This window comes from Oncorhynchus mykiss, chromosome 7 (genome assembly GCF_013265735.2).
Source record: "Oncorhynchus mykiss isolate Arlee chromosome 7, USDA_OmykA_1.1, whole genome shotgun sequence".
NCBI classification, from domain to species: domain Eukaryota; kingdom Metazoa; phylum Chordata; class Actinopteri; order Salmoniformes; family Salmonidae; genus Oncorhynchus; species Oncorhynchus mykiss.
The window spans coordinates 525,001-552,500 of record NC_048571.1 but is presented as its reverse complement, the minus strand read 5'-3'; the positions used below and the strand labels follow the sequence as shown (position 1 = coordinate 552,500).

Below are 27,500 nucleotides of genomic sequence, written 5' to 3'. Positions count from 1 at the left end.
GTACGGAGACTACGGACGTGTGTGTGTGTGTGTGTGTGTGTGTGTGTGTGTGTGTGTGTGTGTGTGAGAGACAGAGACTTGACTTCCAATGCTCTTTATTTTAATGTTAAAGAACCACCTGTCTTTAAATGAGTAACTGGCTACAAACATTAAAACTGTGTGTGTGTAGGGGAGCTGGACTACAGCAGTGTTCTCCTGGGGATGTTGGTAATGCAGGATGTTCAGCTGGGTCTGTTCATAGCCGTCATGCCCACCCTCATACAGGTGTCATCTGGCCACCTGGACAGGTGAGCGCACACACACACACACACACACACACACACACACACACACACACAGCTGTATATGCACTACTATCTAGACACACCCTGTCCCAAAACTCAACTCATGCTAGTAAGGTGTGTAGTTCCAAAGATGTGTTAGAAGTTCTAATGTTTAATACTGTTGTGTCCTGTCTTCTGAGGGTCCTGTCTTGTCTTCTGAGGGTCCTGTCATGTGTTTTGTCTTCTGAGGGTCCTGTCCTGTGTTTTGTCTTCTGAGGGTACTGTCCTGTGTTTTGTCTTCTGAGGGTCCTGTCTTGTCTTCTGAGGGTCCTGTCCTGTCTTCTGAGGGTCCTGTCCTGTGTCTTGTCTTCTGAGGGTCCTGTCCTGTGTTTTGTCTTCTGAGGGTCCTGTCTTGTCTTCTGAGGGTCCTGTCCTGTGTTTTGTCTTCTGAGGGTCCTGTCTTGTCTTCTGAGGGTCCTGTCCTGTCTTCTGAGGGTCCTGTCCTGTCTTCTGAGGGTCCTGTCTTGTCTTCTGAGGGTCCTGTCCTGTGTTTTGTCTTCTGAGGGTCCTGTCTTGTCTTCTGAGGGTCCTGTCTTGTCTTCTGAGGGTCCTGTCCTGTGTTTTCTTCTGAGGGTCCTGTCTTGTCTTCTGAGGGTCCTGTCTTGTCTTCTGAGGGTCCTGTCTTCTGAGGGTCCTGTGTTTTGTCTTCTGAGGGTCCTGTCCTGTGTTTTGTCTTCTGAGGGTCCTGTTTTGTCTTCTGAGGGTCCTGTCTTCTGAGGGTCCTGTCCTGTGTTTTGTCTTCTGAGGGTCCTGTTTTGTCTTCTGAGGGTTCTGTCTTCTGAGGGTCCTGTTCTGTCTTCTGAGGGTTCTGTCTTCTGAGGGTTCTGTCCTGTGTTCTGTCTTCTGAGGGTCCTGTTCTGTCTTCTGAGGGTCCTGTTCTGTCTTCTGAGGGTCCTGTTCTGTCTTCTGAGGGTCCTGTCTTCTGAGGGTCCTGTTCTGTCTTCTGAGGGTCCTGTCTTCTGAGGGTCCTGTTTTGTCTTCTGAGGGTCCTGTTCTGTCTTCTGAGGGTCCTGTCCTGTGCTCTGTCCTCCTAGCCCAGGTCCTGTTCTCTCTGTAAACCAGTGTTCTGTGTTGTGAGGCTGGTGTTCTATGTTTTATCCTGTGTTCTGTAGTGTCCTGTTTGGAGGTCTGCACGTCCTCCTGCTCCTGTCCCAGGTCCTGTTCTCTCTGGCTATGGTACTACTGCTGTGTGTTCTCCTCAAATCCTTCCTGATTGGTCCATACTACAGGAAGCTCCATGCTGAGTCTAAAGGCAACAAGGAGATCCTGGTTCTGGGGACCGCTGCCTTCGTATTCCTCATGCTCACCGTATGTACCCCCTCCCCCCTCTATCCTCTCCTCTGTGAGATATACAGTGCCTTGCGAAAGTATTCGGCCCCCTTGAACTTTGCGACCTTTTGCCACATTTCAGGCTTCAAACATAAAGATATAAAACTGCATTTTTTTGTGAAGAATCAACAACAAGTGGGACACAATCATGAAGTGGAACGACATTTATTGGATATTTCAAACTTTTTTAACAAATCAAAAACTGAAAAATTGGCCGTGCAAAATTATTCAGCCCCCTTAAGTTAATACTTTGTAGCGCCACCTTTTGCTGCGATTACAGCTGTAAGTCGCTTGGGGTATGTCTCTATCAGTTTTGCACATCGAGAGACTGAAATTTTTTCCCATTCCTCCTTGCAAAACAGCTCGAGCTCAGTGAGGTTGGATGGAGAGCATTTGTGAACAGCAGTTTTCAGTTCTTTCCACAGATTCTCGATTGGATTCAGGTCTGGACTTTGACTTGGCCATTCTAACACCTGGATATGTTTATTTTTGAACCATTCCATTGTAGATTTTGCTTTATGTTTTGGATCATTGTCTTGTTGGAAGACAAATCTCCGTCCCAGTCTCAGGTCTTTTGCAGACTCCATCAGGTTTTCTTCCAGAATGGTCCTGTATTTGGCTCCATCCATCTTCCCATCAATTTTAACCATCTTCCCTGTCCCTGCTGAAGAAAAGCAGGCCCAAACCATGATGCTGCCACCACCATGTTTGACAGTGTGTTCAGCTGTGTTGCTTTTACGCTAAACATAACGTTTTGCATTGTTGCCAAAAAGTTCAATTTTGGTTTCATTTGACCAGAGCACCTTCTTCCACATGTTTGGTGTGTCTCCCAGGTGGCTTGTGGCAAACTTTAAACAACACTTTTTATGGATATCTTTAAGAAATGGCTTTCTTCTTGCCACTCTTCCATAAAGGCCAGATTTGTGCAATATACGACTGATTGTTGTCCTATGGACAGAGTCTCCCACTTCATCTGTAGATCTCTGCAGTTCATCCAGAGTGATCATGGGCCTCTTGGCTGCATCTCTGATCAGTCTTCTCCTTGTATGAGCTGAAAGTTTAGAGGGACGGCCAGGTCTTGGTAGATTTGCAGTGGTCTGATACTCCTTCCATTTCAATATTATCGCTTGCACAGTGCTCCTTGGGATGTTTAAAGCTTGGGAAATATTTTTGTATCCAAATCCGGCTTTAAACTTCTTCACAACAGTATCTCGGACCTGCCTGGTGTGTTCCTTGTTCTTCATGATGCTCTCTGCGCTTTTAACGGACCTCTGAGACTATCACAGTGCAGGTGCATTTATACGGAGACTTGATTACACACAGGTGGATTGTATTTATCATCATTAGTCATTTAGGTCAACATTGGATCATTCAGAGATCCTCACTGAACTTCTGGAGAGAGTTTGCTGCACTGAAAGTAAAGGGGCTGAATAATTTTGCACGCCCAATTTTTCAGTTTTTGATTTGTTAAAAAAGTTTGAAATATCCAATAAATGTCGTTCCACTTCATGATTGTGTCCCACTTGTTGTTGATTCTTCACAAAAAAATACAGTTTTATATCTTTATGTTTGAAGCCTGAAATGTGGCAAAAGGTCGCAAAGTTCAAGGGGGCCGAATACTTTCGCAAGGCACTGTAGCTCCCCCCTCTATCCTCTCCTCTGTGAGATATAGCTCCCCCCTCTATCCTCTCCTCTGTGAGATATAGCTCCCCCTCTATCCTCTCCTCTGTGAGATATAGCTCCCCCCTCTATCTTCTCCTCTGTGAGATATAGCTCCCCCTCTATCCTCTCCTCTGTGAGAAATAGCCCCCCCTCTATCCTCTCCTCTGTGAGATATAGCCCCCCCTCTATCCTCTCCTCTGTGAGATATAGCTCCCCCCTCTATCCTCTCCTCTGTGAGATATAGCTCCCCCTCTATCCTCTCCTCTGTGAGATATAGCCCCCCCACCTCTATCCTCTCCTCTGTGAGATATAGCTCCCCCCTCTATCTTCTCCTCTGTGAGATATAGCTCCCCCTCTATCCTCTCCTCTGTGAGATATAGCCCCCCCTCTATCCTCTCCTCTGTGAGATATAGCCCCCCCTCTATCCTCTCCTATGTGAGATATAGCTCCCCCCTCTATCCTCTCCTCTGTGAGATGTAGCTTCCTCTCCTCTGTGAGATATAGCTCCCCCCCTCTATCCTCTCCTCTGTGAGATATAGCCCCCCCTCTATCCTCTCCTATGTGAGATATAGCTCCCCCCTCTATCCTCTCCTCTGTGAGATATAGCCCCCCCACCTCTATCCTCTCCTCTGTGAGATATAGCTCCCCCCCCCTCTATCCTCTCCTCTGTGAGATATAGCTCCCCCCTCTATCCTCTCCTCTGTGAGATGTAGCTCCCCCCTCTATCCTCTCCTCTGTGAGATATAGCTCCCCCTCCTCTATCCTCTCCTCTGTGAGATGTAGCTTCCCCTCCTCTGTGAGATATAGCTCCCCCTCTATCCTCTCCTCTGTGAGATATAGCTCCCCCCTCTATCCTCTCCTCTGTGAGATATAGCCCCCCCTCTATCCTCTCCTCTGTGAGATATAGCTCCCCCTCTATCCTCTCCTCTGTGAGATATAGCTCCCCCTCTATCCTCTCCTCTGTGAGATATAGCTCCCCCTCTATCCTCTCCTCTGAGAGATGTAGCTTCCTCTCCTCTGAGATATGTAGCTCCCCCTCCTCTATCCCCTCCTCTGAGAGATGTAGCTTCCTCTCCTCTGTGAGATGTAGCTCCCCCTCCTCTATCCCCTCCTCTGAGAGATGTAGCTTCCCCTCCTCTATCCCCTCCTCGGAGAGATGTAGCTTCCTCTCCTCTGAGAGATGTAGCTTCCCCTCCGCTATCCTCTCCTCTGAGAGATGTAGCTTCCTCTCCTCTGAGAGATGTAGCTCTCTTCTCCGACAGAGGTTATGTTTCCTGTACAATCAAGTACTACAATTGACATTCCAATACAAATACAATACTGTGTCATTATGGAGTTTATGATATAAATGGTTAAACTATATCCATTCTACCAAATGTATGTCAAATTACGTTTTTCCCCCGGCGTTTCCCAGGTGACAGAGTTCCTGGACATTTCCATGGAGCTGGGCTGCTTCCTGGCTGGAGCGCTTCTCTCCTCGCAGGGTCACATTTGCACCACGGAGGTCATGGGCTGCATCGAGCCAATCAGAGACTTCCTCGCCATCATCTTCTTCGCCTCCATTGGTCAGAACTGAAGCTTACCCTCTGCAGTGTCTCTGTTTAGCGTCATATCTCTGTCTCTCTATGGCTGTTTAGCGTCATATCTCTGTCTCTCTATGGCTGTTTAGCATCGTACAGTTGAAGTCAGAAGTTTACATACACCTTAAGGCAAATACATTTAAACTTCGTTTTTCACAATTCCTGACATTGAATCCTAGTGAAAATGCCCTGTTTTAGGTCAGTTAAGATCACCACTTTATTTTAAGAATGTGAAATGTCAGAATAATAGCAGAGAGAATGATTTATTTCAGCTTTTATTTCTTTCATCACATTCCCAGTGGGTCAGGAGTTTACATACACTCAATTAGTATTTGGTAGTATTGCCTTTAAGTTGATTAACTTGGGTCAAACGTTTTGGGTAGCCTTCCACAAGCTTCTCACAATAAGTTGGGTGAATTTTGGCCCGTTCCTCCTGACAGAGCTGGTGTAACTGTGTCAGGCTTGTAGGCCTTCTTGCTCACACACGCCTTTTCCAGTTCTGCCTACAAATTTTCTATAGGCTTGAGGTCAGGGCTTTGTGATGGCCACGCCAATAACTTGACTTTGTTGTCCTTAAGCCATTTTGCCACAACTTTGGAAGTATGCTTGGGGTCATTGTCCCTTTGGAAGACCCATTTGCGACCAGATTTAACTTCCTGACTGATGTCTTGGGATGTTGCTTCAATATATCCACATCATTTTCCATCCTCATAATGCCATCCATTTTGTGAAGTGCACCAGTCCCTCCTGCAGCAAAGCACCCCCACAACATGATGCTGCCACCCCCGTGCTTCACGGTTGGGATGGTGTTCTTCGGCTTGCAAGCCTTGTGTCAAAGTAGATGTCCTAACCGACTTGCCAGAACTAAAGTTTGTTAACAAGAAATTTGTTGAGTGGTTGAAAAACGAGTTTTAATGACTCCAACCTCAGTGTATGTAAACTTCCGACTTCAACTGTATCTCTGTCTCTCTATGGCTGTTTAGCATCGTATCTCTACTGCTGTAGGTCTCTATGTGTTGTCTCTACTACTGTAGGTCTATGTGTTGTCTCTACTACTGTAGGTCTATGTGTTGTCTCTACTACTGTAGGTCTCTGTGTTGTCTCTACTACTGTAGGTCTCTATGTGTTGTCTACTACTGTAGGTCTATGTGTTGTCTCTACTACTGTAGGTCTCTATGTGTTGTCTCTACTACTGTAGGTCTATGTGTTGTCTCTACTACTGTAGGTCTCTGTGTTGTCTCTACTACTGTAGGTCTCTGTGTGTTGTCTCTACTGCTGTAGGTCTCTGTGTTGTCTCTACTGCTGTAGGTCTCTGTGTGCTGTCTCTACTGCTGTAGGTCTCTGTGTGTTGTCTCTACTACTGTAGGTCTCTGTGTGTTGTCTCTACTGCTGTAGGTCTCTGTGTGTTGTCTCTACTACTGTAGGTCTCTGTGTGTTGTCTCTACTACTATAGGTCTCTGTGTGTTGTCTCTACTACTGTAGGTCTCTGTGTGTTGTCTCTACTACTGTAGGTCTCTGTGTGTTGTCTCTACTACTGTAGGTCTCTGTGTGTTGTCTACTACTGTAGGTCTCTGTTGTCTCTACTACTGTAGGTCTCTGTGTTGTCTCTACTACTGTAGGTCTATGTGTTGTTTCTACTACTGTAGGTCTCTGTGTTGTCTCTACTACTGTAGGTCTCTGTGTGTTGTCTCTACTACTGTAGGCCTTTATGTGTTGTCTCTACTGCTGTAGGTCTGTATGTGTTGTCTCTACTGCTGTAGGTCTGTATGTGTTGTCTCTACTGCTGTAGGTCTCTGTGTTGTCTCTATGTGTTGTCTCTACTGCTGTAGGTCTCTGTGTTGTCTCTACTACTGTAGGTCTCTGTGTTGTCTCTACTACTGTAGGTCTTTATGTGTTGTCTCTACTGCTGTAGGTCTGTATGTGTTGTCTCTACTACTGTAGGTCTCTGTGTGTTGTCTCTACTACTGTAGGTCTCTATGTGTTGTCTCTATGTGTTGCCCCTACTGCTGTAGGTCTCTGTGTGTTGTCTCTATGTGTTGTCCCTACTGCTGTAGGTCTCTATGTGTTGTCTCTATGTGTTGTCTCTACTGCAGTAGCTCAATGTGTTGTCTCTACTGCAGTAGCTCAATGTGTTTTCTCTACTGCTGTAGGTCTCTGTGTGTTGTCTCTACTGCTGTAGGTCTCTATGTGTTGTCTCTATGTGTTGTCTCTACTACTGTAGGTCTCTGTGTGTTGTCTCTACTACTGTAGGTCTCTGTGTTGTCTCTACTACTGTAGGTCTCTGTGTTGTCTCTACTACTGTAGGTCTCTGTGTTGTCTCTATGTGTTGTCTCTACTGCAGTAGCTCAATGTGTTGTCTCTACTGCAGTAGCTCAATGTGTTTTCTCTACTGCTGTAGGTCTCTATGTGTTGTCTCTACTGCTGTAGGTCTCCATGTGTAGGTCTCCATGTGTAGGTCTCCATGTGTAGGTCTCCATGTGTAGGTCTCCATGTGTAGGTCTCCATGTGTAGGTCTCCATGTGTGTTCTCTTCTACTGCAGGTTTCCATGTCTTTCCTACCTTTGTCCTGTACGAACTGACAGTCCTGGTGGTGCTGACTCTCTCACTGGTCATCATGAAGGTATGCTGTTGTTGCTTTAAACCACTCTCACTTACTTATTTTCTCTTTCTCTCTCTCTCTCTCTCTCTTTCTCTCTCTCTCTCCCCCTCTATATCACTGGTCATCATGAAGGTATGCTGTTGTTGCTTTAAACCACTCTCACTTACTTATTTTCTCTTTCTCTCTCTCTCTCTCTCTCTTTCTCTCTCTCTCTCCCCCTCACTCTCTCTCTCTCTCTCTCTCTCTCTCTCACTCTCTCTCTCTCTCTCTCTCTCCCCCTCACTCTCTCTCTCTCTCTCTCTCTCTCTCTCTCTCTCACTCTCTCTCTCTCTCTCTCTCTCCCCCTCACTCTCTCTCTCTCTCTCTCCCCCTCACTCTCTCTCTCTCTCTCTCTCCCCCTCTCTCTCTCTCACTCTCTCTAATTAAACACCTCCTCCTCTCCATGTTCCTGTTAGTTCCTGATGGCGGTGCTGGTGCTGTCGGCCATCTTGCCCAGGGGTTCTCGCCACATCCGTTGGATCGTGTCTGCTGGCCTGGCGCAGGTCAGCGAGTTCTCCTTCGTCTTGGGGAGCCGCGCCCGCCGAGCTGGCATCATCTCCAGAGAGGTACTTCTACCGAAGAACAGACCACCACTCGATGCTTAGTTCCAAATCAAACAATAGCCACTAGTCCCTAGACACTACCCCTAACCACTACCACTAACCACTACCACTAACCTTTACCCATAGACACTACCACTAACCACTACCCCTAACCACTACCTCTAACCACTACCCCTCGACACTACCCCTAACCACTACCCATAAACACTACCCCTAGACACTACTCTTAACCCCTAACTACTACCCCTAACCACGACCCATAACCACTACCCATAACCATTACCCCTAACCTCTACCCCTAACCTCTACCACTAACCACTACCCCTAACCACTACCCCTAACCACTACCCCTAGCTACTACCCCTAGCCACTACCACTACCCCTAACCACTACCCCTAACCACTACTCCTAACCACTACTCCTAACCACTACCCCTAACCACTACCCCTAACCACTACCCCTAACCACTACCCCTAACCACTACTCCTAACCACTACTCCTAACCACTACTCCTAACCACTACTCCTAACCACTACCCCTAACCACTACCCCTAACCACTACCCCTAACCACTACCCCTAACCACTACCCCTAACCACTACTCCTAACCACTACTCCTAACCACTACTCAAAGACACTATCCCTAACCTCTACCACTAACCTCTACCACTAACCACTATCCATAACCAATACCCCTAACCACTACCTCTAACCACTACCTCTAACCACTACCCCTAGACACTACCCCTAACCACTACCCCTCGACACTACTCTTAACCACTACCCCTAGACACTACCCCTAACCTTTACCCCTAACCTCTACCCCTAGACACTACTTGAAGATGTTTATGGCAATTGCAAGATTAATACATACAGGATCTAGAATACAACTGTCCTCTTCTTCCCCAGGTGTACCTGCTGGTTCTCAGTGTCACCACTCTGTCCTCTTCTTCCCCAGGTGTACCTGCTGGTTCTCAGTGTCACCACTCTGTCCTCTTCTTCTCCAGGTGTACCTGTTGGTTCTCAGTGTCACCACTCTGTCCTCTTCTTCCCCAGGTGTACCTGCTGGTTTTCAGTGTCACCACTCTGTCCTCTTCTTCCCCAGGTGTACCTGCTGGTTCTGTGTCACCACTCTGTCCTCTTCTTCCCCAGGTGTACCTGCTGGTTCTGTGTCACCACTCTGTCCTCTTCTTCCCCAGGTGTACCTGCTGGTTCTCAGTGTCACCACTCTGTCCTCTTCTTCCCCAGGTGTACCTGCTGGTTCTCAGTGTCACCACTCTGTCCTCTTCTTCCCCAGGTGTACCTGCTGGTTCTCAGTGTCACCACTCTGAGTCTTCTGCTGGCTCCGGTGTTGTGGAGAGCCGCCACACACAAGTGGGTCCCTCGAGCCGAACGCAAGACGCTCGCCCGCCCGCCCCCGCTGCTGCCACACCCAGCAGACTGAAGCCCATAGGGGCCCTGTAAAAGGGCAGAAGGGTCAAAGGTCATTCTCCCTCTTTCCATGGAGAAAATCATAATGACCCATTATCTTTGGGTCATTGGTTGCATCCAAAATGGCACCCTGTTCCCTACATAGTGCACTACTTTAGATCAGGGCTGTATGTAGGGAATAGGGCTCTGGTCTAAAGTAGTGCACTACTTTAGATCAGGGCTGTATGTAGGGAATAGGGCTCTGGTCCAAAGTAGTGCACTACTTTAGATCAGGGATCTATGTAGGGAATAGGGCTCTGGTCTAAAGGAAGTGCACTATATATAACGACTAGGGTGCCATTTGAGATGCGATCATTGTAGAACGGTTTTACATGTCCTCGTTGTTGTCTTGACTGTCATTCCTCCACTCACTTCCTACAGTAGTTATGGAGGAATCCCTGATGAGACCCTTTTGGTTTGTGACATCACAATGATGGTGATGACATATTCCCTTCGAGGGAATATTATTAGTCTGGGGTTGCATATGGATCAGTTTCATCCGGACCGAACCTGGGAGAAAGACAGGCCAAGGTTTTAACAGTTCAACTTTCCATTTAGTACTGTTTGAATGTCCTGCTGATACTGTAAAGTCTCTGTTCTAACCAAACACGGACACATAGAGACTGTATGTATGGGTTGTTTATGTCAGGGCTTTACATGTATGTACGCGTTATTGCACTCCTATGGCATCTAATGCTGTAAAATGTTTATTTTTCTTATGTTTCAGTGACTGTTTCATATGATAATGGCTCGATAATTTTATTCTGTTTGTACGGTGTACTGTACTGTAGCCCGACTGGAAGAAAAGACTACAACTAGAAGACTTCCTGCTAATACATCATGCAGAGAAATAAAGATATAGCATTGTATTTATTAGGCCAGTTATAGTTAGATTATGTATAAATGTTACAATGGAAATAAGGGGGTCATTCCAAGCACAATAAATTCCCATTTTACATTATGTTGTGTTAGGTTGGAGTTTGTTTAATATTCAACAAAATACAAAAGTTGTACATTATTTAATTAAAAAATGTCGTTATTTATTAAAAGATTGGTTCATTGGTTAGGGAGGAGATGTCCTGTTTTTATAATGTTATATTTGAATATTGTCTGTCTCGTCCAATGAAATGTTTTGATATCGTTCTGTAGGTGTGGTCTATACTTCCCGCGTGATGACGTTTACTTTGTGCGTGTCCAATAGTTTCTTTCACATTTCAGACACCGCCAAGCTCAGTTTGGAGTCGCACAACTCTGGAAGCTCAGCAGCCGGAGATCTCAGTCGGAGTTTGGGACAAATGCTAACAGCTGACTCGGGAGATAAAATCAGAAAAGTGACTTTCATTCTTCCAACTTAATTGATTTATTGATGAAGTATTAGAGTTAGTTACATTTTGTACGCTGAGCAATCACGTTTTTATTTCGCTGGGTTTCAGTTTCAGTGGAGTAGAAGTAGTTAACTAGCGTACGTTAGCTAACGTCACTGTCCATCAAATGTATGACTGTTGCACCTAACGCTATCGATCAAATGCAGAGGCCACTCGAAGCCGTTTAGCTAAGCAAAATCGAAATAAGTTTGACTTGTGGCATGTCATTCAATCACATTTCTACCCATAGGTAAGGTAGCGAACTTAGCCTGCTAGGAGTACAAAATGTAAAATATATTTCTCTGAATTTTTTAGCTAGCTGGCTACAAAAATGGCTGACTCGGCTTCTAGCTAGCAGGTAGTTAACGTCCTCTAGTGAGTGCACTCTACCGTAAATAAAACATTATTGTCCACATTATCGTTACTAACTAATGAATGTCGAACCGAAAAGCGGTTTTATCAAACAATAACCTTAACGTTAACTGACTGGCTATTAATTCAAACAACTCCTATCGTTGCGATGAGCTAACGTTAGCCAATAAATAGCCTGTGTCGACAGGCAGAACGAACTAGCATGTTGCGTGCTAACTTTAGGACAAACAACATGCTAGCTAGCCATCTGTCAAGCTTGCCAAGCAACCATCTTGACTGAAATTGCTACAAGTCATTCGTTCAATTACTTTCTGTCTTTGTAAAGATGCAGGTAACTAGCTAATTGAAAACCTTTGATCTTGGACTCTGAAACGTTTTGTGTTAACTTGCTAGTTTATGTTTGCTTCGCTAACGTTAGTTTTAGCTAGTTTCCTGTTTGGAGGTTCATTTCGACCTCATCTGGCTGCAGTAACTGGGAGTTGCGGATCAAGAACAACGAGTGAGAAAGGTCGTGGTAACTAGTTGATGGTTGTTAATACTCGTGATTTAAACATATACATGTTTCGCAGCTTGGGCTAGATATATTTAGCAAGAAAGTTAGGTGAACCACCATTGTACGATTGCATGTAGACTAATGCGTAGTCAGCTTCTGGATCCAAATAGCTGCTGTTGTGCTTCCCCTGTCCGGCTATGGGAACCTTCTGTCGTTCATTGTTGTATTTACGCGGTTAGGCCTATGTTCTGTTCTCAATGGCCCATAGTTGGCAATAACTTGAGTGTGGAGACCGATTTATGTTGTATGTTGAAACCAAGTTGTTTCCAAAGCTTCCATGCGGCCTAGTGGAGTGTTGTGGTTTGAATCCCTCAGGGGATAAAGCCAGTCTATTCCAACCTTGTAAAATAAAGTTAAACAGAAACAGTTTAGCCCGTCTACAATACATGTCCATTCTGCATTTCTTCTACGATCTTAGTTTTATAACACTGAACTGGAGGTATCCCCCCCCCCCCCTTTCCATATTTTGCTTTAGGGAAGCAATTGCTGAACATCCCAAAGAAACCTTCTAGAAGACTTCATCTCCCACACATAAGGAGCTGATATCATGGCAATGGATGTGAGTTCTGGGCCAGTGTTATACAGTGTGCAACCTGTCGTACTGCACCAGAGTTATAGTGTGCAACCTGTCGTTCTGGGCCAGAGTTATAGTGTGCAACCTGTCGTTCTGGGCCAGAGTTATAGTGTGCAACCTGTCGTTCTGGGCCAGAGTTATAGTGTGCAACCTGTCGTTCTGGGCCAGAGTTATAGTGTGCAACCTGTCGTTCTGGGCCAGAGTTATAGTGTGCAACCTGTCGTTCTGGGCCAGAGTTATAGTGTGCAACCTGTCGTTCTGGGCCAGAGTTATAGTGTGCAACCTGTCGTTCTGGGCCAGAGTTATAGTGTGCAACCTGTCGTTCTGGGCCAGAGTTATAGTGTGCAACCTGTCGTTCTGGGCCAGAGTTATAGTGTAATATAATACAATACAATTAGAATGAGTATTAATTCTACAGTGGAACTTTTTTCTTCTCCGACCATCCAGATCCAGTTTTAGATCATTGCTTCAGGGCAGAACACACAACTAGATTGATTAACTTCCCTTTGTGGTTTGAGTGGTACAGGCTAAGTTGCTTTGAAGACCTTATCAACTTCCTGATTTAGCAGTGGTGGGTCTCATCATACCAAGTGGTTATTGATACTTCCTGGTTTAGCAGTGGTGGGTCTCACCATACCAAGTGGTTGTTGATACTTCCTGGTTTAGCAGTGGTGGGTCTCACCATACCAAGTGGTTATTGATACTTCCTGGTTTAGCAGTGGTGGGTCTCACCATACCAAGTGGTTGTTGATACTTCCTGATTTAGCAGTGGTGGGTCTCACCATACCAAGTGGTTGTTGATACTTCCTGATTTAGCAGTGGTGGGTCTCACCATACCAAGTGGTTGTTGATACTTCCTGATTTTAGTTGCTTGCTGGTGTGCAATTATCATCTGACAAACAACTTTAAACATTATTTGACCATCTCCTTCCATTCATAGTAACTAGTGGTTTATGCTCCACCATTTGGGAAACACTGGACCAGTGTCCACCCACCTACACAGTTCAAGATGATCGCGGAGGTCCTCAAACTCTAGTGTACACAGATCGATGCTCAATTGTTCACTCAAAGGTTGCCATGGCAATGGAGCAACACACTCCCAGCAAACACATTTAGTAATCCATTGACCTCGGTCCAGCAGCACCTCCTCGCTCCAGACTAGTATAAAGCCAACTAGTGAGGAGAAGAGAATCTAGAGAAGTTTGTAAGCTCCTGGTGTTTCCATGGTGACAGTGTGGTTGGTGTGGCCATAACAGAACATTGTGGTCTTTAGGCGGCTGTGATCGGTGCCAACGGAGAGATGAAGGTTTTCTACAACCAGAACCTCAGTCCCAGCAAAGGTAGGTAGCCACAGCACCCAGGGTTTCCCCTAGTTATTTTAGTATAGGTGGACTGCACACTGGTGAACACTGGCAGGGAGGGGTAAGACTTGGACAGGGGTGGCTGTACTAGAGAAACGCTAGAAGCATTATGATAATCAGCCGCTCCTCCTGCAGGATGGGAGTTGATGGCAGGCTGTGACTCTCGCCTAAGTAACAGAGGAGGGCAGTGTTGCCCCCTATTGAGACGTTTTTCTCTGTGGCCAATCACGTCGTAAGTGATTCCAGGGAGCGGATCTCAATTAGGATTGTCGCGGTACCTCTGTGGCAAGGAAACAAAACATCAAGCAGTTTTAATTTCTTGAGGAAAACGGTCCTTCTGTTAGAAACCAACAGCATTATGTTGTCACCTGGAGTCCCATTTATCACCCACAATTTTACATAAAGCTGATTTTTTTTTTATATATACGACTATGGAGTTCAGTCTAATTCATGTTTTCTTTTTTCCCATGGGTAATCTGGTGTGATGGTGATACTGGTACCTTGACAACCCAATCTCAAGTAGTGCACTATATAGGGAATGGGGTGCTATTTGGGATGCACCCCCTGGTGTTTATAAGTGTTCTTCCTGTCCCTCCAGGTGTCCTGTCCCTGGTGACAGTCCACCCACAGTCTCTCTCTGTGGGGAAACAACTGCTTCCCAAAACCCTGGGGCCCTCCAACGTCAACATCGCCCCACACATGGTGAGACACAACACTACCACTTCTAAGAACCCCTCTCCTCCTCGTCCTGTCTGAGGGCCCCTCTCCTCCTGTCTGAGGGCCCCTCTCCTCCTGTCTGAGGGCCCCTCTCCTCCTGTCTGAGGGCCCCTCTCCTCCTGTCTGAGGGCCCCTCTCCTCCTGTCTGAGGGCCCCTCTCCTCCTGTCTGAGGGCCCCTCTCCTCCTGTCTGAGGGCCCCTCTCCTCCTGTCTGAGGGCCCCTCTCCTCCTGTCTGAGGGCCCCTCTCCTCCTGTCTGAGGGCCCCTCTCCTCCTGTCTGAGGGCCCCTCTCCTCCTGTCTGAGGGCCCCTCTCCTCCTGTCTGAGGGCCCCTCTCCTCCTGTCTGAGGGCCCCTCTCCTCCTGTCTGAGGGCCCCTCTCCTCCTGTCTGAGGGCCCCTCTCCTCCTGTCTGAGGGCCCCTCTCCTCCTGTCTGAGGGCCCCTCTCCTCCTGTCTGAGGGCCCCTCTCCTCCTGTCTGAGGGCCCCTCTCCTCCTGTCTGAGGGCCCCTCTCCTCCTGTCTGAGGGCCCCTCTCCTCTTGTCTGAGGGCCCCTCTCCTCTTGTCTGAGGGCCCCTCTCCTCTTGTCTGAGGGCCCCTCTCCTCTTGTCTGAGGGCCCCTCTCCTCTTGTCTGAGGGCCCCTCTCCTCCTGTCTGAGGGCCCCTCTCCTCCTGTCTGAGGGCCCCTCTCCTCCTGTCTGAGGGCCCCTCTCCTCCTGTTACTAGGGAAGCACTGGGCTTCCCATGTCTCCCTGGCGATAAAGCCTTCATACTAACTTTGAACAAGGCAGGGCGACCTGTGTGTGTGTGTGACCTGTGTGCATGTGTGTGTGACCTGTGTGCATAAGCTAATCACAAACCCTTCAGTCAGCGGGATTATAATAAGAACTCCTCATCAACATGATCATCCTATGAGCCCCAGAGCTCAGGGTTCAGCTAGAGATGCATAGACATAGAACCCCTAGTTCTATAGAGAGCTCTAGACCCCAGCCACGATATGTTGATCTGGCTAGCCGCCATAGCTTCTAGTATGGTGTAGATATATGCTATATAGATCGCTCCTCAGTGCTTTGAAAGAAGCACATACATTTTAATTTCTTTAATTTATTGCTATTTTAAATGTTATGTCTGCATTGTAACTGTCCCTCCCTCTGTCTCAGGTGATGGGTACCCCTCAGAGGCCCAGTGGGTCAGGGGGGTTAGTGATGGGCAGCCCTCACACACCCAGTACCCAGTACAGACCACAGAGCCAGCCCCCTGATGCCTCTCCCTGGTCCACCGGGTAAGACACATACACAATTGTATACAAACACTCCTCATGCTGGTTATGGTCAGCTGGTCGTTATGGTCACCTGGTCGTTATGGTCACCTGGTCGTTATGGTCAGCTTTAGGTCGATTCTCAGCAAGGAGGCTGGCTGACTTCTTGGGAAAGTTCTCTCTCTCGTTAAGAGAGTGACATGTCACTACATTAAAGTATTCACACCCCTGGGCTTTTCCCCAGTTTTGTTGCTACAATGTAGGAGTACAATGTAGGAGTACAATGTAGGAGTACATTTGGGTTGAATTGTTGCTTTGTGTCAATGATCTACACAAAATACTGTGGGGGAAATTATTTATACAATTTTTTTGATGGAAAATAAAATCCGATATATCTTGATTAGATAATTATTCAACCAAGTCAATACATGTTAGAATCACCTTTGGCAGAGATTACAGCGGGGAGTCTTTCTGGGTAATACGTCTGTAAAAGCTTTACACACCTGGATTGTACAATATTTGTCCTTTTAAAAAACAATGTATTCAAGCTCCGTCAGCCATTTTCAAGTCTCGCCGTAGATTTTCAAGATTTAGGTCAACTGTTACTAGGCCACTCAGGAACGTTCAATGTCTTCTTGGTAAGGAACTCCAGTGTAGATTTGGCCTTGTGTTTCAGGTTATTGTCCTGCTGAAAGGTGAATTTGTCTCCCAGTGTCTGTTGGAAAGCAGACTAGGTTTTCCTCTGGGATTTTGCCTGTGCTTATAGCCGTTTTTATTTTTATCCTAAATTCCCTTGTCATTGCCGACGACAAGCATACCCATAACATGATGCAGCCACCACAGTACTTGAAAATATGAAGTGAAAATCTGTGATGAGTTGGATCTGCCCCAAACACAACACTTTGTATTCAGGACATTGGAAAACCTCCCTGGTCTTTGTGGTTTAATCTATGTTTGAAATTCACTGCTCGACTAAGGGACATTACAGATAATTGCATGTGTGGGGTACAGAGATGAGGTAGTCATTTATAAATGTTAAACACTATTATTGCTCACTTATGTGACTTGTTAAGCACATTTTTACTTCTAAACATATTTAGGCTTGCCATAACAAAAGGGTTGAATACTTATTGACTCAAGACATTTCAGATTTCATTTAAAACATTTCTAAAAATATAATTCCACTTTGACATGATGGGGTAGTGTGTGTGTGTGTGTGTAGATCAGTGACACAACAAGGGGTGTGAATACTTTCTGAAGGCACTGTATGAAGGAACTTCTCTCTTCCTAGTCTCTATCTCTACATCAGCCATACTCAACTGGCGGATAGCGGTCACTCCTGCTCTGACTTCTTCTCCTCTCTCAAACTCCTGCGCTGACTGACTTCTTCTTCTCTCTCAAACTCCTGCGCTGACTGACTACTTCTCTCAACTCCTGCGCTGACTGACTTCTTCTTCTCTCTCAAACTCCTGCACTGACTGACTTCTTCTCTCATTCCTGCTCTGTCTTCTCTCAAATTCCTGTTCTGCCTTCTTCTCTCAAACTCCTGCTCTGCCTGTGTTCCAGGAAGCGTGGTACTGGTAAGAAGGGGGATAAGAACGGGAAGGGTCTTAGGCATTTCTCCATGAAGGTGTGTGAGAAGGTGCAGAAGAAGGGAGTAACTACCTACAATGAGGTGGCTGACGAGCTCGTGGCAGAGTTCAGCGCCAACGACACCCTCCTCTCGCCCGGCGACTCGGTGAGACACACAGCCAATCAAAAACCATCAGACCAGGGTTTCATCCGTACAACAAATAGCCCAATCCGAGTCCAAGATGCACACTGGTTCTGTACAGCCCTAATGGGCCCCGAGTCAGAAGTAGTGCACTATAAAGGGAATAGGGAGCCATTGGGGAAACGACAGCAGCTCTGTCTCTCTCTCCCCTCCGCAGCATTCCTATGACCAGAAGAACATCCGACGGCGTGTGTACGACGCGCTCAACGTGCTCATGGCCATGAACATCATCTCTAAAGAGAAGAAAGAGATCCGGTGGATCGGCCTGCCCACCAACTCAGCCCAGGAGTGTCAGAGCCTGGAGGTAAGAGATCAGGTGGATCGGCATGCCCACCAACTCAGCCCAGGAGTGTCAGAGCCTGGAGGTAAGAGATCAGGTGGATCGGCCTGCCCACCAACTCAGCCCAGGAGTGTCAGAGCCTGGAGGTAAGAGATCGGGAGGGTCAGAGCCCGGAGGTGTAAGAGATCGGGAGGGTCAGAGCCCGGAGGTGTAAGAGATCGGGAGGGTCAGAGCCCGGAGGTGTAAGAGATCGGGAGGGTCAGAGCCCGGAGGTGTAAGAGATCGGGAGGGTCAGAGCCCGGAGGTGTAAGAGATCGGGAGGGTCAGAGCCCGGAGGTGTAAGAGATCGGGAGGGTCAGAGCCCGGAGGTGTAAGAGATCGGGAGGGTCAGAGCCCGGAGGTGTAAGAGATCGGGAGGGTCAGAGCCCGGAGGTGTAAGAGATCGGGAGGGTCAGAGCCCGGAGGTGTAAGAGATCGGGAGGGTCAGAGCCCGGAGGTGTAAGAGATCGGGAGGGTCAGAGCCCGGAGGTGTAAGAGATCGGGAGGGTCAGAGCTTGATGTATTCCTGTCATTGTCAGGTGGAGAGACAGAGACGACTAGAGAGGATCAACCAGAAACAGTCTCAGCTTCAGGAGCTCATTCTACAGGTAAACACCCCCCTTCACTGTGGGAACATACACGCCTATTAGAAGACGATCACCCGGTCTTGCCGGTGGCTTCAACGTTGCCTGAATGTCATCTCAACGACGTTGACTGAGCGGTATCACAACGTTGTGTGAATGTCATCTCAACGACGTTGACTGAGCGGTATCACAACGTTGTGTGAATGTCATCTCAACGACGTTGACTGAGCGGTATCACAACGTTGTGTGAATGTCATCTCAACGACGTTGACTGAGCGGTATCACAACGTTGTGTGAATGTCATCTCAACGACGTTGACTGAGCGGTATCACAACGTTGTGTGAATGTCATCTCAACGACGTTGACTGAGCGGTATCACAACGTTGTGTGAATGTCATCTCAACGACGTTGACTGAGCGGTATCACAACGTTGCGTGAATGTCATCTCAACGACGTTGACTGAGCGGTATCACAACGTTGCGTGAATGTCATCTCAACGACGTTGACTGAGCGGTATCACAACGTTGCGTGAATGTCATCTCAACGACGTTGACTGAGCGGTATCACAACGTTGCGTGAATGTCATCTCAACGACGTTGACTGAGCGGTATCACAACGTTGCCTGAATGTCATCTCAACGACGTTGACTGAGCGGTATCACAACGTTGCCTGAATGTCATCTCAACGACGTTGACTGAGCGGTATCACAACGTTGCGTGAATGTCATCTCAACGACGTTGACTGAGCGGTATCACAACGTTGTGTGAATGTCATCTCAACGACGTTGACTGAGCGGTATCACAACGTTGTGTGAATGTCATCTCAACGACGTTGACTGAGCGGTATCACAACGTTGTGTGAATGTCATCTCAACGACGTTGACTGAGCGGTATCACAACGTTGTGTGAATGTCATCTCAACGACGTTGACTGAGCGGTATCACAACGTTGTGTGAATGTCATCTCAACGACGTTGACTGAGCGGTATCACAACGTTGTGTGAATGTCATCTCAACGACGTTGACTGAGCGGTATCACAACGTTGTGTGAATGTCATCTCAACGACGTTGACTGAGCGGTATCACAACGTTGTGTGAATGTCATCTCAACGACGTTGACTGAGCGGTATCACAACGTTGCGTGAATGTCATCTCAACGACGTTGACTGAGCGGTATCACAACGTTGCCTGAATGTCATCTCAACGACGTTGACTGAGCGGTATCACAACGTTGCGTGAATGTCATCTCAACGACGTTGACTGAGCGGTATCACAACGTTGCGTGAATGTCATCTCAACGACGTTGACTGAGCGGTATCACAACGTTGCGTGAATGTCATCTCAACGACGTTGACTGAGCGGTATCACAACGTTGTGTGAATGTCATCTCAACGACGTTGACTGAGCGGTATCACAACGTTGTGTGAATGTCATCTCAACGACGTTGACTGAGCGGTATCACAACGTTGTGTGAATGTCATCTCAACGACGTTGACTGAGCGGTATCACAACGTTGTGTGAATGTCATCTCAACGACGTTGACTGAGCGGTATCACAACGTTGTGTGAATGTCATCTCAACGACGTTGACTGAGCGGTATCACAACGTTGTGTGAATGTCATCTCAACGACGTTGACTGAGCGGTATCACAACGTTGTGTGAATGTCATCTCAACGACGTTGACTGAGCGGTATCACAACGTTGTGTGAATGTCATCTCAACGACGTTGACTGAGCGGTATCACAACGTTGTGTGAATGTCATCTCAACGACGTTGACTGAGCGGTATCACAACGTTGTGTGAATGTCATCTCAACGACGTTGACTGAGCGGTATCACAACGTTGTGTGAATGTCATCTCAACGACGTTGACTGAGCGGTATCACAACGTTGTGTGAATGTCTCGGTGCAGCAAATAGCGTTCAAGCGTCTGGTGCAGCGGAATCGTACGGCGGAGCAGCAGGCGGGCAGGGCTCCGCCCCCAAACTCTGTCATCAACCTGCCCTTCATCATCATCAACACCTCCAAGAGGACCGTCATCGACTGCAGCATCTCCAACGACAAGTAAGAGACCGGAGACTCAGGAATACACACGCAATTACTCTAGTCCTGTTTCACTCCTGTGTGTTATATTCATGTCCCAGCTCCCTTTGAGATACCTTGGGACATGGGAGTGATGGTTGGGGGTTGGGACATGGGGGTGATGCTTGGAGGTTGGGACATGGGGGTGATGCTTGGAGGTTGGGACATGGGAGTGATGCTTGGCGGTTGGGACATGGGGGTGATGCTTGGCGGTTGGGACATGGGGGTGATGCTTGGCGGTTGGGACATGGGGGTGATGCTTGGCGGTTGGGACATGGGGGTGATGCTTGGCGGTTGGGACATGGGGGTGATGCTTGGAGGTTGGGACATGGGGGTGATGCTTGGAGGTTGGGACATGGGGGTGATGCTTGGAGGTTGGGACATGGGGGTGATGCTTGGAGGTTGGGACATGGGGGTGATGCTTGGAGGTTGGGACATGGGGGTGATGCTTGGAGGTTGGGACATGGGGGTGATGCTTGGCGGTTGGGACATGGGGGTGATGCTTGGCGGTTGGGACATGGGGGTGATGCTTGGAGGTTGGGACATGGGGGTGATGCTTGGAGGTTGGGACATGGGGGTGATGCTTGGAGGTTGGGACATGGGGGTGATGCTTGGAGGTTGGGACATGGGGGTGATTTCAAATTCAACACCAAACCTCATCTAATCATACCTGCCTCCCCCCTTCTCTCTCTCCTGCCTCTGCCCCCCCCCTTCTCGCTCTCCTGCCTCTGCCCCCCCCCTTCTCTCTCTCCTGCCTCTGCCCCCCCCCCCCTCGCCTGCCTCTGCCGCTCCCCCCCCCCCCTCGCCTGCCTCTGCCCCTCTCTCTCCTGCCTCTGCCCCCCCCTCTCTCTCCTGCCTCTGCCCCGCTCTCTCCTGCCTCTGCCCCTCTCTCTCCTGCCTCTGCCCCCCCCCCCCCTCGCCTGCCTCTGCCCCTCTCTCTCCTGCCTCTGTCCCCCCCTCTCTCTCCTGCCTATGCCCCCCTCTCTCCTGCCTCTGCCCCCCCCCCCCTCTCTCCTGCCTCTGCCCCTCCCCCCCTCTCTCCTGCCTCTGCCCCTCCCCCCCTCTCTCCTGCCTCTGCCCCTCCCCCCCCCTCTCTCTGCCCCCTCCAGGTTTGAGTACCTGTTCAACTTTGACAACATGTTTGAGATCCATGATGACATTGAGGTGTTGAAGAGAATGGGTCTGGCCTGTGGTCTGGAGGTGGGCCAGTGTTCACCAGAGGACCTGAAGGAAGCTCGTACCCTGGTGCCCAGAGCCCTGGAGCCCTATGTTACAGGTCAGTATGGCTGGTTCCCACAGAGCACCCTGGTGCCCAGAGCCCTGGAGCCCTATGTTACAGGTCAGTATGGCTGGTTCCCACAGGGCACCCTGGTGCCCAGAGCCCTGGAGCCCTATGTTACAGGTCAGTATGGCTGGTTCCCACAGGGCACCCTGTTCAGCCTGATATACTTGGGCTAGGACTGTGTAAAGGAGGCGGTAGAAATGGTATTTTATTATAATCCCCCCCTCCCCCCTCCAGAAATGGCCACGGGTCCAATAAGCAACGTCTACATCACAGGAGCCTCGTCTACAAACGGAGGAGGACGCCGTCACACAAGGTGAATCTCTTCTATAGAGATGTACTTCAGAGCTCATTTCCCTGTCTGGAGGGTGGAAGCCCTCGGTGGTGCTTCCCATGCTACAACAGGCTTTGTTTCAAGTGTGCCCTCTATCCAACTCTATGATCTCTCTTTCTGAGCTCTTTTTTTTTTCGATGTACAGGAAGTGATGTAACAGGCAGGTCTTAACTAATTCCATCTTCTGTTTCCTGCTGTATATTCAGTAGCTCCGATGGCACGGTGGCGTCCATTTCCAACGACTCACACTACAGCGCCTCGCGAGGCCACACCCCTGTGTCCTACATGGCAGACGAGGAAGAGGATGACGAAGACTACGACGACAATGATTAAATCAGTAGTTTCTCACTCGGCCAACTCTTAACAGCCCAGTCTGATGACTAACCAGCTGTGTTCCAAATGGCTTCCTATACCCAATATACTGAACTACTTTTGACCACGGCCATATTGGCACAGAGGTAGTGCACTGTGTAGGGAATAGTGCCATTTGGAATGCATGCAGCCCATGTCCCATGAACAAGTCTCTCTCCCTTCCTCCAGCTCCATCTCAGGCCTTCCCTCCACCCCACCAAGCTATCTACGAGGAGGCCCCTGCTTCTCCTTCCTCAACTGCCTTCAGAATGCACAGAGCTCACCAACGCAATGGCCTTCTGGGAAACGTAGTCTTTGCTGACACTATGACTGTATAATGCCTTTTGTGGGAATTTTAATTTATTTTTTTCTCTCCTTCTGAAGCTGTGATTACTATGAGTATAATCTCCACAACGTGCTCCTCTTCAGCCCGCCTCCCCGTTACAGGAAATGGGGATCTTTCTCATGCCAAACTACTTTTTTTGTTGTTGTTTCTTGAGTGAACTGATACACGGCCACAGAAAGATTCCCTCCAGAAACCTGAGATCTGCGTTGTGTGGCTGTATTACAGTATTTAACATCATGAACAGTAGTGATGTGTGTCATTGACATGACAGTGAAATGACTTCCTATACAGCTCCCAGGGGAGAGAGAGTGTGTGTGTGTGTGTGTGTGTGTGTGTGTGTTTTGTACTTATTTGTAGTTATATTTTCTTATTTTGTGTGACTTTCTTCTGGCAGCTATTTTAAAGATGGGTCAGAATGTGTGTTTTTGGACGGTCACTTGGCCCTGCGTGTCACTGTGAATACCTACAGACAGGAGAGGCCAAATGTCCCTGTGTGTGAGTACCTACAGACAGTAGAGGCCAAATGTCCCTGTGTGTGAATACCTACAGACAGCAGAGGCCAAATGTCCCTGTGTGTGAATACCTATAGACAGCAGAGGCCAAATGTCCCTGTGTGTGACGGTAGAGGAGACAAGGCCACCCTATTCCCTTCTCAAAGCGAAGTGACCATGTTCATAATCTCAGAATTGGAGTCGAGAGAACGTTGTTGTAAATTGGAAGCGGTTCTCTGCCTGGCTGGCAGGCAGCCCGTTGAGATAGAAACGTACCAAAATGATTCTAAACATCTCAATGCTCTACTTAATGAACGACACCCAGAGTGAAGTAGGATTCTAAACATCTCAATGCTCTACTTAATGAACGACACCCAGAGTGAAGTAGCTGTGTATTGTCAATTAAGGGAACTTTGGGGAGGGTGGAGCCATTCATAGGGTTGTAACAAGCTCAAGACTTCAGGAATGTGGCAAAAGCCAAAATAGGGGAGTCCACTACAATGACCCCCCCCCCCCCCCCCCCCTGAAAACATGTTGACTCTGCAATACCATACCTTTTCTTTCTGTTATCTAATGAGTTTGGAAATGATAGAGAATAAATATAGAGGGTGTTTGAACTTGTTGTCTTTATGGATTTGAATACATGTTTAACATTTCTGTGCATAGGTAACGTATCGGTTGTACAAGCAGCACTCCATTAACTCTATGTTAAATGCTCTTCCTAGAAGCTATATAAAAGAGAGAGGTCAAATGAAGCAGAACGACCACTGTCTGGACAGAGATGGTTGAATTTCCAGATTTAAAAGAAACACACACATCTGTTCAGGTGAGGTGCTGGCAGAGTAGGACACTAGGAGGAAGAAAGGGGAGAGCCACACCCTCTAGGACCTCGGAGGCAATAACTGAATTACCATCACACCCTGAAGAAGACGGCTGGTCTGTCCAACCGCTGGTTATTAGGTTGTTGTTGTTGAGCTAGTGTGAGACTCCTTTTTCATGGGTTACCAGATTGCCTTGGTTGGGATCATAGACGAGGATAGATGGCTAGAACTGGGAGGGAACGTCGATGGGTTAAGGACATACCTGTTGACGAAATTGTGAAGATATCTTCCCACAGACTACTTTTAAATGGAGAAAGCCCTCAACTGCACTTCCCATTCTGTCATAATTGCAAAGATGAGGAACACTATCCAGCTCTATGGCTCTGACCATGGTTAGGACCTAGATGGCTGGATTGCTGGCTTGTCCAGTAAAATATATTATTTCAGAGCCTTGAGTAGGAAGACCACCTTCCCCTGGTATGGTTCGTATGAGTCTTGATAGGCGATGTTGTGGGCCACCACACGACACTGGATCTTAGCCTCCCTCTCTTTGACCAGGTGGAACTTCACAGCCACTAGAGGGTTAACGTAGGTGGGCTGTGTGGAGGAAGACCAAGAGAGGGTTCATACCAATTATGTTTATCCATAGTTGGATAGAGGGACCAACTGCCACAATGCTTGTTTTTAACAATTATGGCAAAGATGTGCTCTCTATCAAACTCTATGATAAAAGTGCCTTCAAGAAGTATTCAGACCCCTTGACTTTTTTTTGTGAGTTTTATTCTAAAATGTATTTAAAAATAAAAAACACTCCTCGGCAATCTACACACAATAGCCCATCATGACAAAGCGAAAACATGTTTTTAGACATTTCTGCAAATTGTATTAAAAATAAAAAAACATACCTTATTTACGTAAGTTTTCAGACCCTTTGCTAAGAGACTTGAAGTTGAGCTCAGGTGCATCTTGTTTCCATTGATCCTCCTTGAAATGTTTACAATTTTTTTTTTTTTTTCCTTTATTTAACTAGGCAAGTCAGTTAAGAACAAATTCTTATTTTGAATGACGGCCTAGGAACAGTGGGTTAACTGCCTGTTCAGGGGCAGAACGACAGATTTTGTACCTTGTCAGCTCGTGGGTTTGAACTTGCAACCTTCCGGTTACTAGTCCAACGCTCTAACCACTAGGCTAATTCACCTGTGATTCAATTGACTGAAAATGATTTGGAAAGGCACACACCTGTCTATGTAAGGTCCCACGGTTGACAGGGCACGGCAGGGCAAAAACTGAGGTCAAAGGAATTGTCCGAAGAGCTCTGAGACAGGATTGTGTCGAGGCACAGATCTGGGGACCGGTACCAAAACATTTCTGCAGCATTAAAGGTCCCCAAGAACACAGAGGCCTCCATCATTCTTCAATGGAAGAAGTTTGGAAACACCAAGACTCTTCCTAGAGCTGGCTGCCCGGCCAAACTGAGCAGTCGGGGGAGAAGAGCCTTGGTCAGGGAGGTGACCAAGAACCCGATGGTCACTCTGACAGAGCTCCTTTGTGCGTATGGTTGTCCTTCTGGAAGGTTCTCCCGTCTCTGCAGCACTCCATCAATCAGGCCTTTATGGTAGATCAGCCAGACGGAAGCCACTCCTCAGTAAAAGGCACATGACAGCCCGCTTGATGTTTGCCAAAAGGCACCTAAAGATTCTCAGACCATGAGAAACAAGATTCCCTGGTCTGATGAAATCAAGATTGAAGTATTTGGCCTGAATGCCAAGCATCACACCTGGAGGAAACCTGGCACCATCCCTACGGTGAAGCATGGTTGTGGTAGTGTCAGGTTGTGGGGAGGTTTTTCAGCGGCAGGGACCGGGAGACTAGTCAGGATCAAGACAAAGATGGAGCGAAGTACAGAGAGATCCTTGATGAAAACTTGCTCCAGAATACTCAGACTGGGGTGAAGGTTCTCCTTCCAACAGGACAACGACCCTAAACACAGCCAAGACATCGCAGGAGTGGCTTAAGGACAAGTCTCTGAGCCCAGACTTAAGCCTGATCTAACATCTCTGGAGAATCCTGAAAATAGCTGTGCAGCGACGCTCCCCATCCAACCTGACAGCTTTAGAGGATCTGCAGAGAAGAATGGGAGAAACTCCCCAAATACAGGTGTGCCAAGCTTGTAGCGTCATACCCTAGAAGACTTGAGGCTGTAATCACTGCCCAAGGTGCTTCAACAAAGTACTGAGTAAAGAGTCTGAATACTTGTGAATGAAGTGATATTTCCAGGTTGCAACACATATTCTTTTACTGTTTTCGTTTTGTCATTACGGGCTGCAACGTAACAAAATGTGGAAAAAGTCAAGTGGTCTGAAAACTTTCTGAATGAACTGTGTGTCCATTGCTGTAAATCAATAGAGGGGGTTCATGCAGGGGTGTATCCATTAGTCTGACTTTTTTGCGAACGGAAACCGTTTACCCCAAATGGGAAGTGTTTTGCCTCACGAAAATGTAGAGTTTGTATTGGGACAAATTCAGGTATATCCTTCCCCGGCTTGTTCCTTTTTGCTCTGTTCGCTTACGTTAGATTCCTAGATTAAATGGTGAATGGATTACAATGCAAAACGTTTTGCAACGGAATTTGACAAATGAATACACCCCAGGGGTAAGTGAACCATGCATTTGAGTTTCACAAAATAACATGGGTTCCATGGAGAGAAGAAGACGTGGTTGTCGTGGTTACCTGAGCCAGCTTGCCGTAGTATGGGAAGTAGGACAGGTCGAAGGTTCCGTTGGTGGGGAAGTACTCGATCATGTCTATGTTCTCATGGCCACTCTGCGCACACACACACACACCAACCATCCATTAAATACTGTTGGCAGACTAGATTTCACGTTCTGAGAAACTGTCTTCCTGGCCAGCCGTGTTGAGCAGAGCCACAGATTTATTTCCATATAAATATATGGCTTTGGTGTTGAGTAGCCATCTTGGTTTATACTCACCAGTATAGTGCAGTTCAAATGAGGAGCCATGCCTGTCCCGTTGTTGGGCAGGAAGTTGATGATCTGGGTTAGAAACGTCATGCATGTCAGTGCAATTTCCTAATAGGTTATAAATGTATTATAACGTGTTATAACATCCTCACTTGTTGTAAATGTCATGTTCATAACATAATGTAATATTTCCAGCTGGTCTGTGACTGAACGCACCCTGTTCATCTTGATGATGACGCAGGGCGTGGTGCCGTTGTAGCCGAACGTCGGGTCGTCCAGGCCGGAGCAGCGTCCCAGCATGCTCTGGGTGAAGCGACAGGAGTACTTGGTATGGTGTGGAGCCTCAAACTTCTCCTGTTTGAAGTACTCTCCCTTGG

General features: G+C 47.6%; 3 protein-coding genes across 17 annotated transcripts in view; 2 read left to right on the top strand and 1 right to left on the bottom strand.

Annotated features, from left to right (window-relative positions):
* The window catches only part of LOC110518949 (transmembrane and coiled-coil domain-containing protein 3), a 24,308-nt gene extending 13,730 nt beyond the window's left edge, over positions 1–10,578 (top strand). For 5 of the 9 annotated variants that reach the window (XM_036981922.1, XM_036981925.1, XM_036981927.1 and 2 more), the window contains 6 exons: positions 170–287; positions 1,436–1,631; positions 4,729–4,879; positions 7,435–7,514; positions 7,949–8,098; positions 9,004–10,578. In XM_036981922.1, the coding sequence (XP_036837817.1) occupies positions 170–287; positions 1,436–1,631; positions 4,729–4,879; positions 7,435–7,514; positions 7,949–8,098; positions 9,004–9,558 (1,250 nt within the window). In that variant the 3' untranslated portion in view covers positions 9,559–10,578. The remainder of the gene's footprint in view (positions 1–169; positions 288–1,435; positions 1,632–4,728; positions 4,880–7,434; positions 7,515–7,948; positions 8,099–9,003) is intronic. The other 4 variants (XM_036981923.1, XM_036981926.1, XM_036981924.1 and 1 more) reach the window with 2 other exon arrangements.
* Positions 10,579–10,751: 173 nt separating this feature from the next.
* Positions 10,752–23,937, top strand: LOC110519328 (transcription factor Dp-1). Of its 6 annotated transcripts, none has more exons than XM_036981931.1 (12): positions 10,752–10,895; positions 12,329–12,412; positions 13,701–13,767; positions 14,387–14,490; positions 15,663–15,784; positions 17,327–17,498; positions 17,692–17,838; positions 18,393–18,461; positions 20,347–20,498; positions 21,626–21,792; positions 22,036–22,114; positions 22,339–23,937. In XM_036981931.1, the coding sequence occupies exons 2-12, from the start codon at positions 12,401–12,403 to the stop codon at positions 22,463–22,465; spliced, it is 1,218 nt and encodes a 405-aa protein (XP_036837826.1). In that variant the 5' UTR covers positions 10,752–10,895; positions 12,329–12,400; the 3' UTR covers positions 22,466–23,937. The 6 variants fall into 6 exon arrangements, with proteins under 6 accessions (XP_036837826.1, XP_036837830.1, XP_036837828.1 ...); XM_036981933.1 differs by lacking the exon at positions 10,752–10,895 and adding an exon at positions 10,920–11,178; XM_036981932.1 differs by lacking the exon at positions 10,752–10,895 and adding an exon at positions 11,193–11,631.
* A 347-nt stretch (positions 23,938–24,284) lies between these two features.
* LOC118936670 (potassium-transporting ATPase subunit beta-like) overlaps positions 24,285–27,500 on the bottom strand; it is a 5,491-nt gene continuing 2,275 nt past the window's right edge. For both annotated transcript variants that reach the window (XM_036981938.1, XM_036981939.1), the window contains 4 exons: positions 27,340–27,500; positions 27,133–27,195; positions 26,873–26,965; positions 24,285–24,738 (listed from right to left, as the gene is read on the bottom strand). The exon at positions 27,340–27,500 is cut by the window's right edge and continues 39 nt beyond it. In XM_036981938.1, coding sequence (XP_036837833.1) covers positions 24,580–24,738; positions 26,873–26,965; positions 27,133–27,195; positions 27,340–27,500 — 476 coding nt within the window. In that variant the 3' untranslated portion in view covers positions 24,285–24,579. The remainder of the gene's footprint in view (positions 24,739–26,872; positions 26,966–27,132; positions 27,196–27,339) is intronic.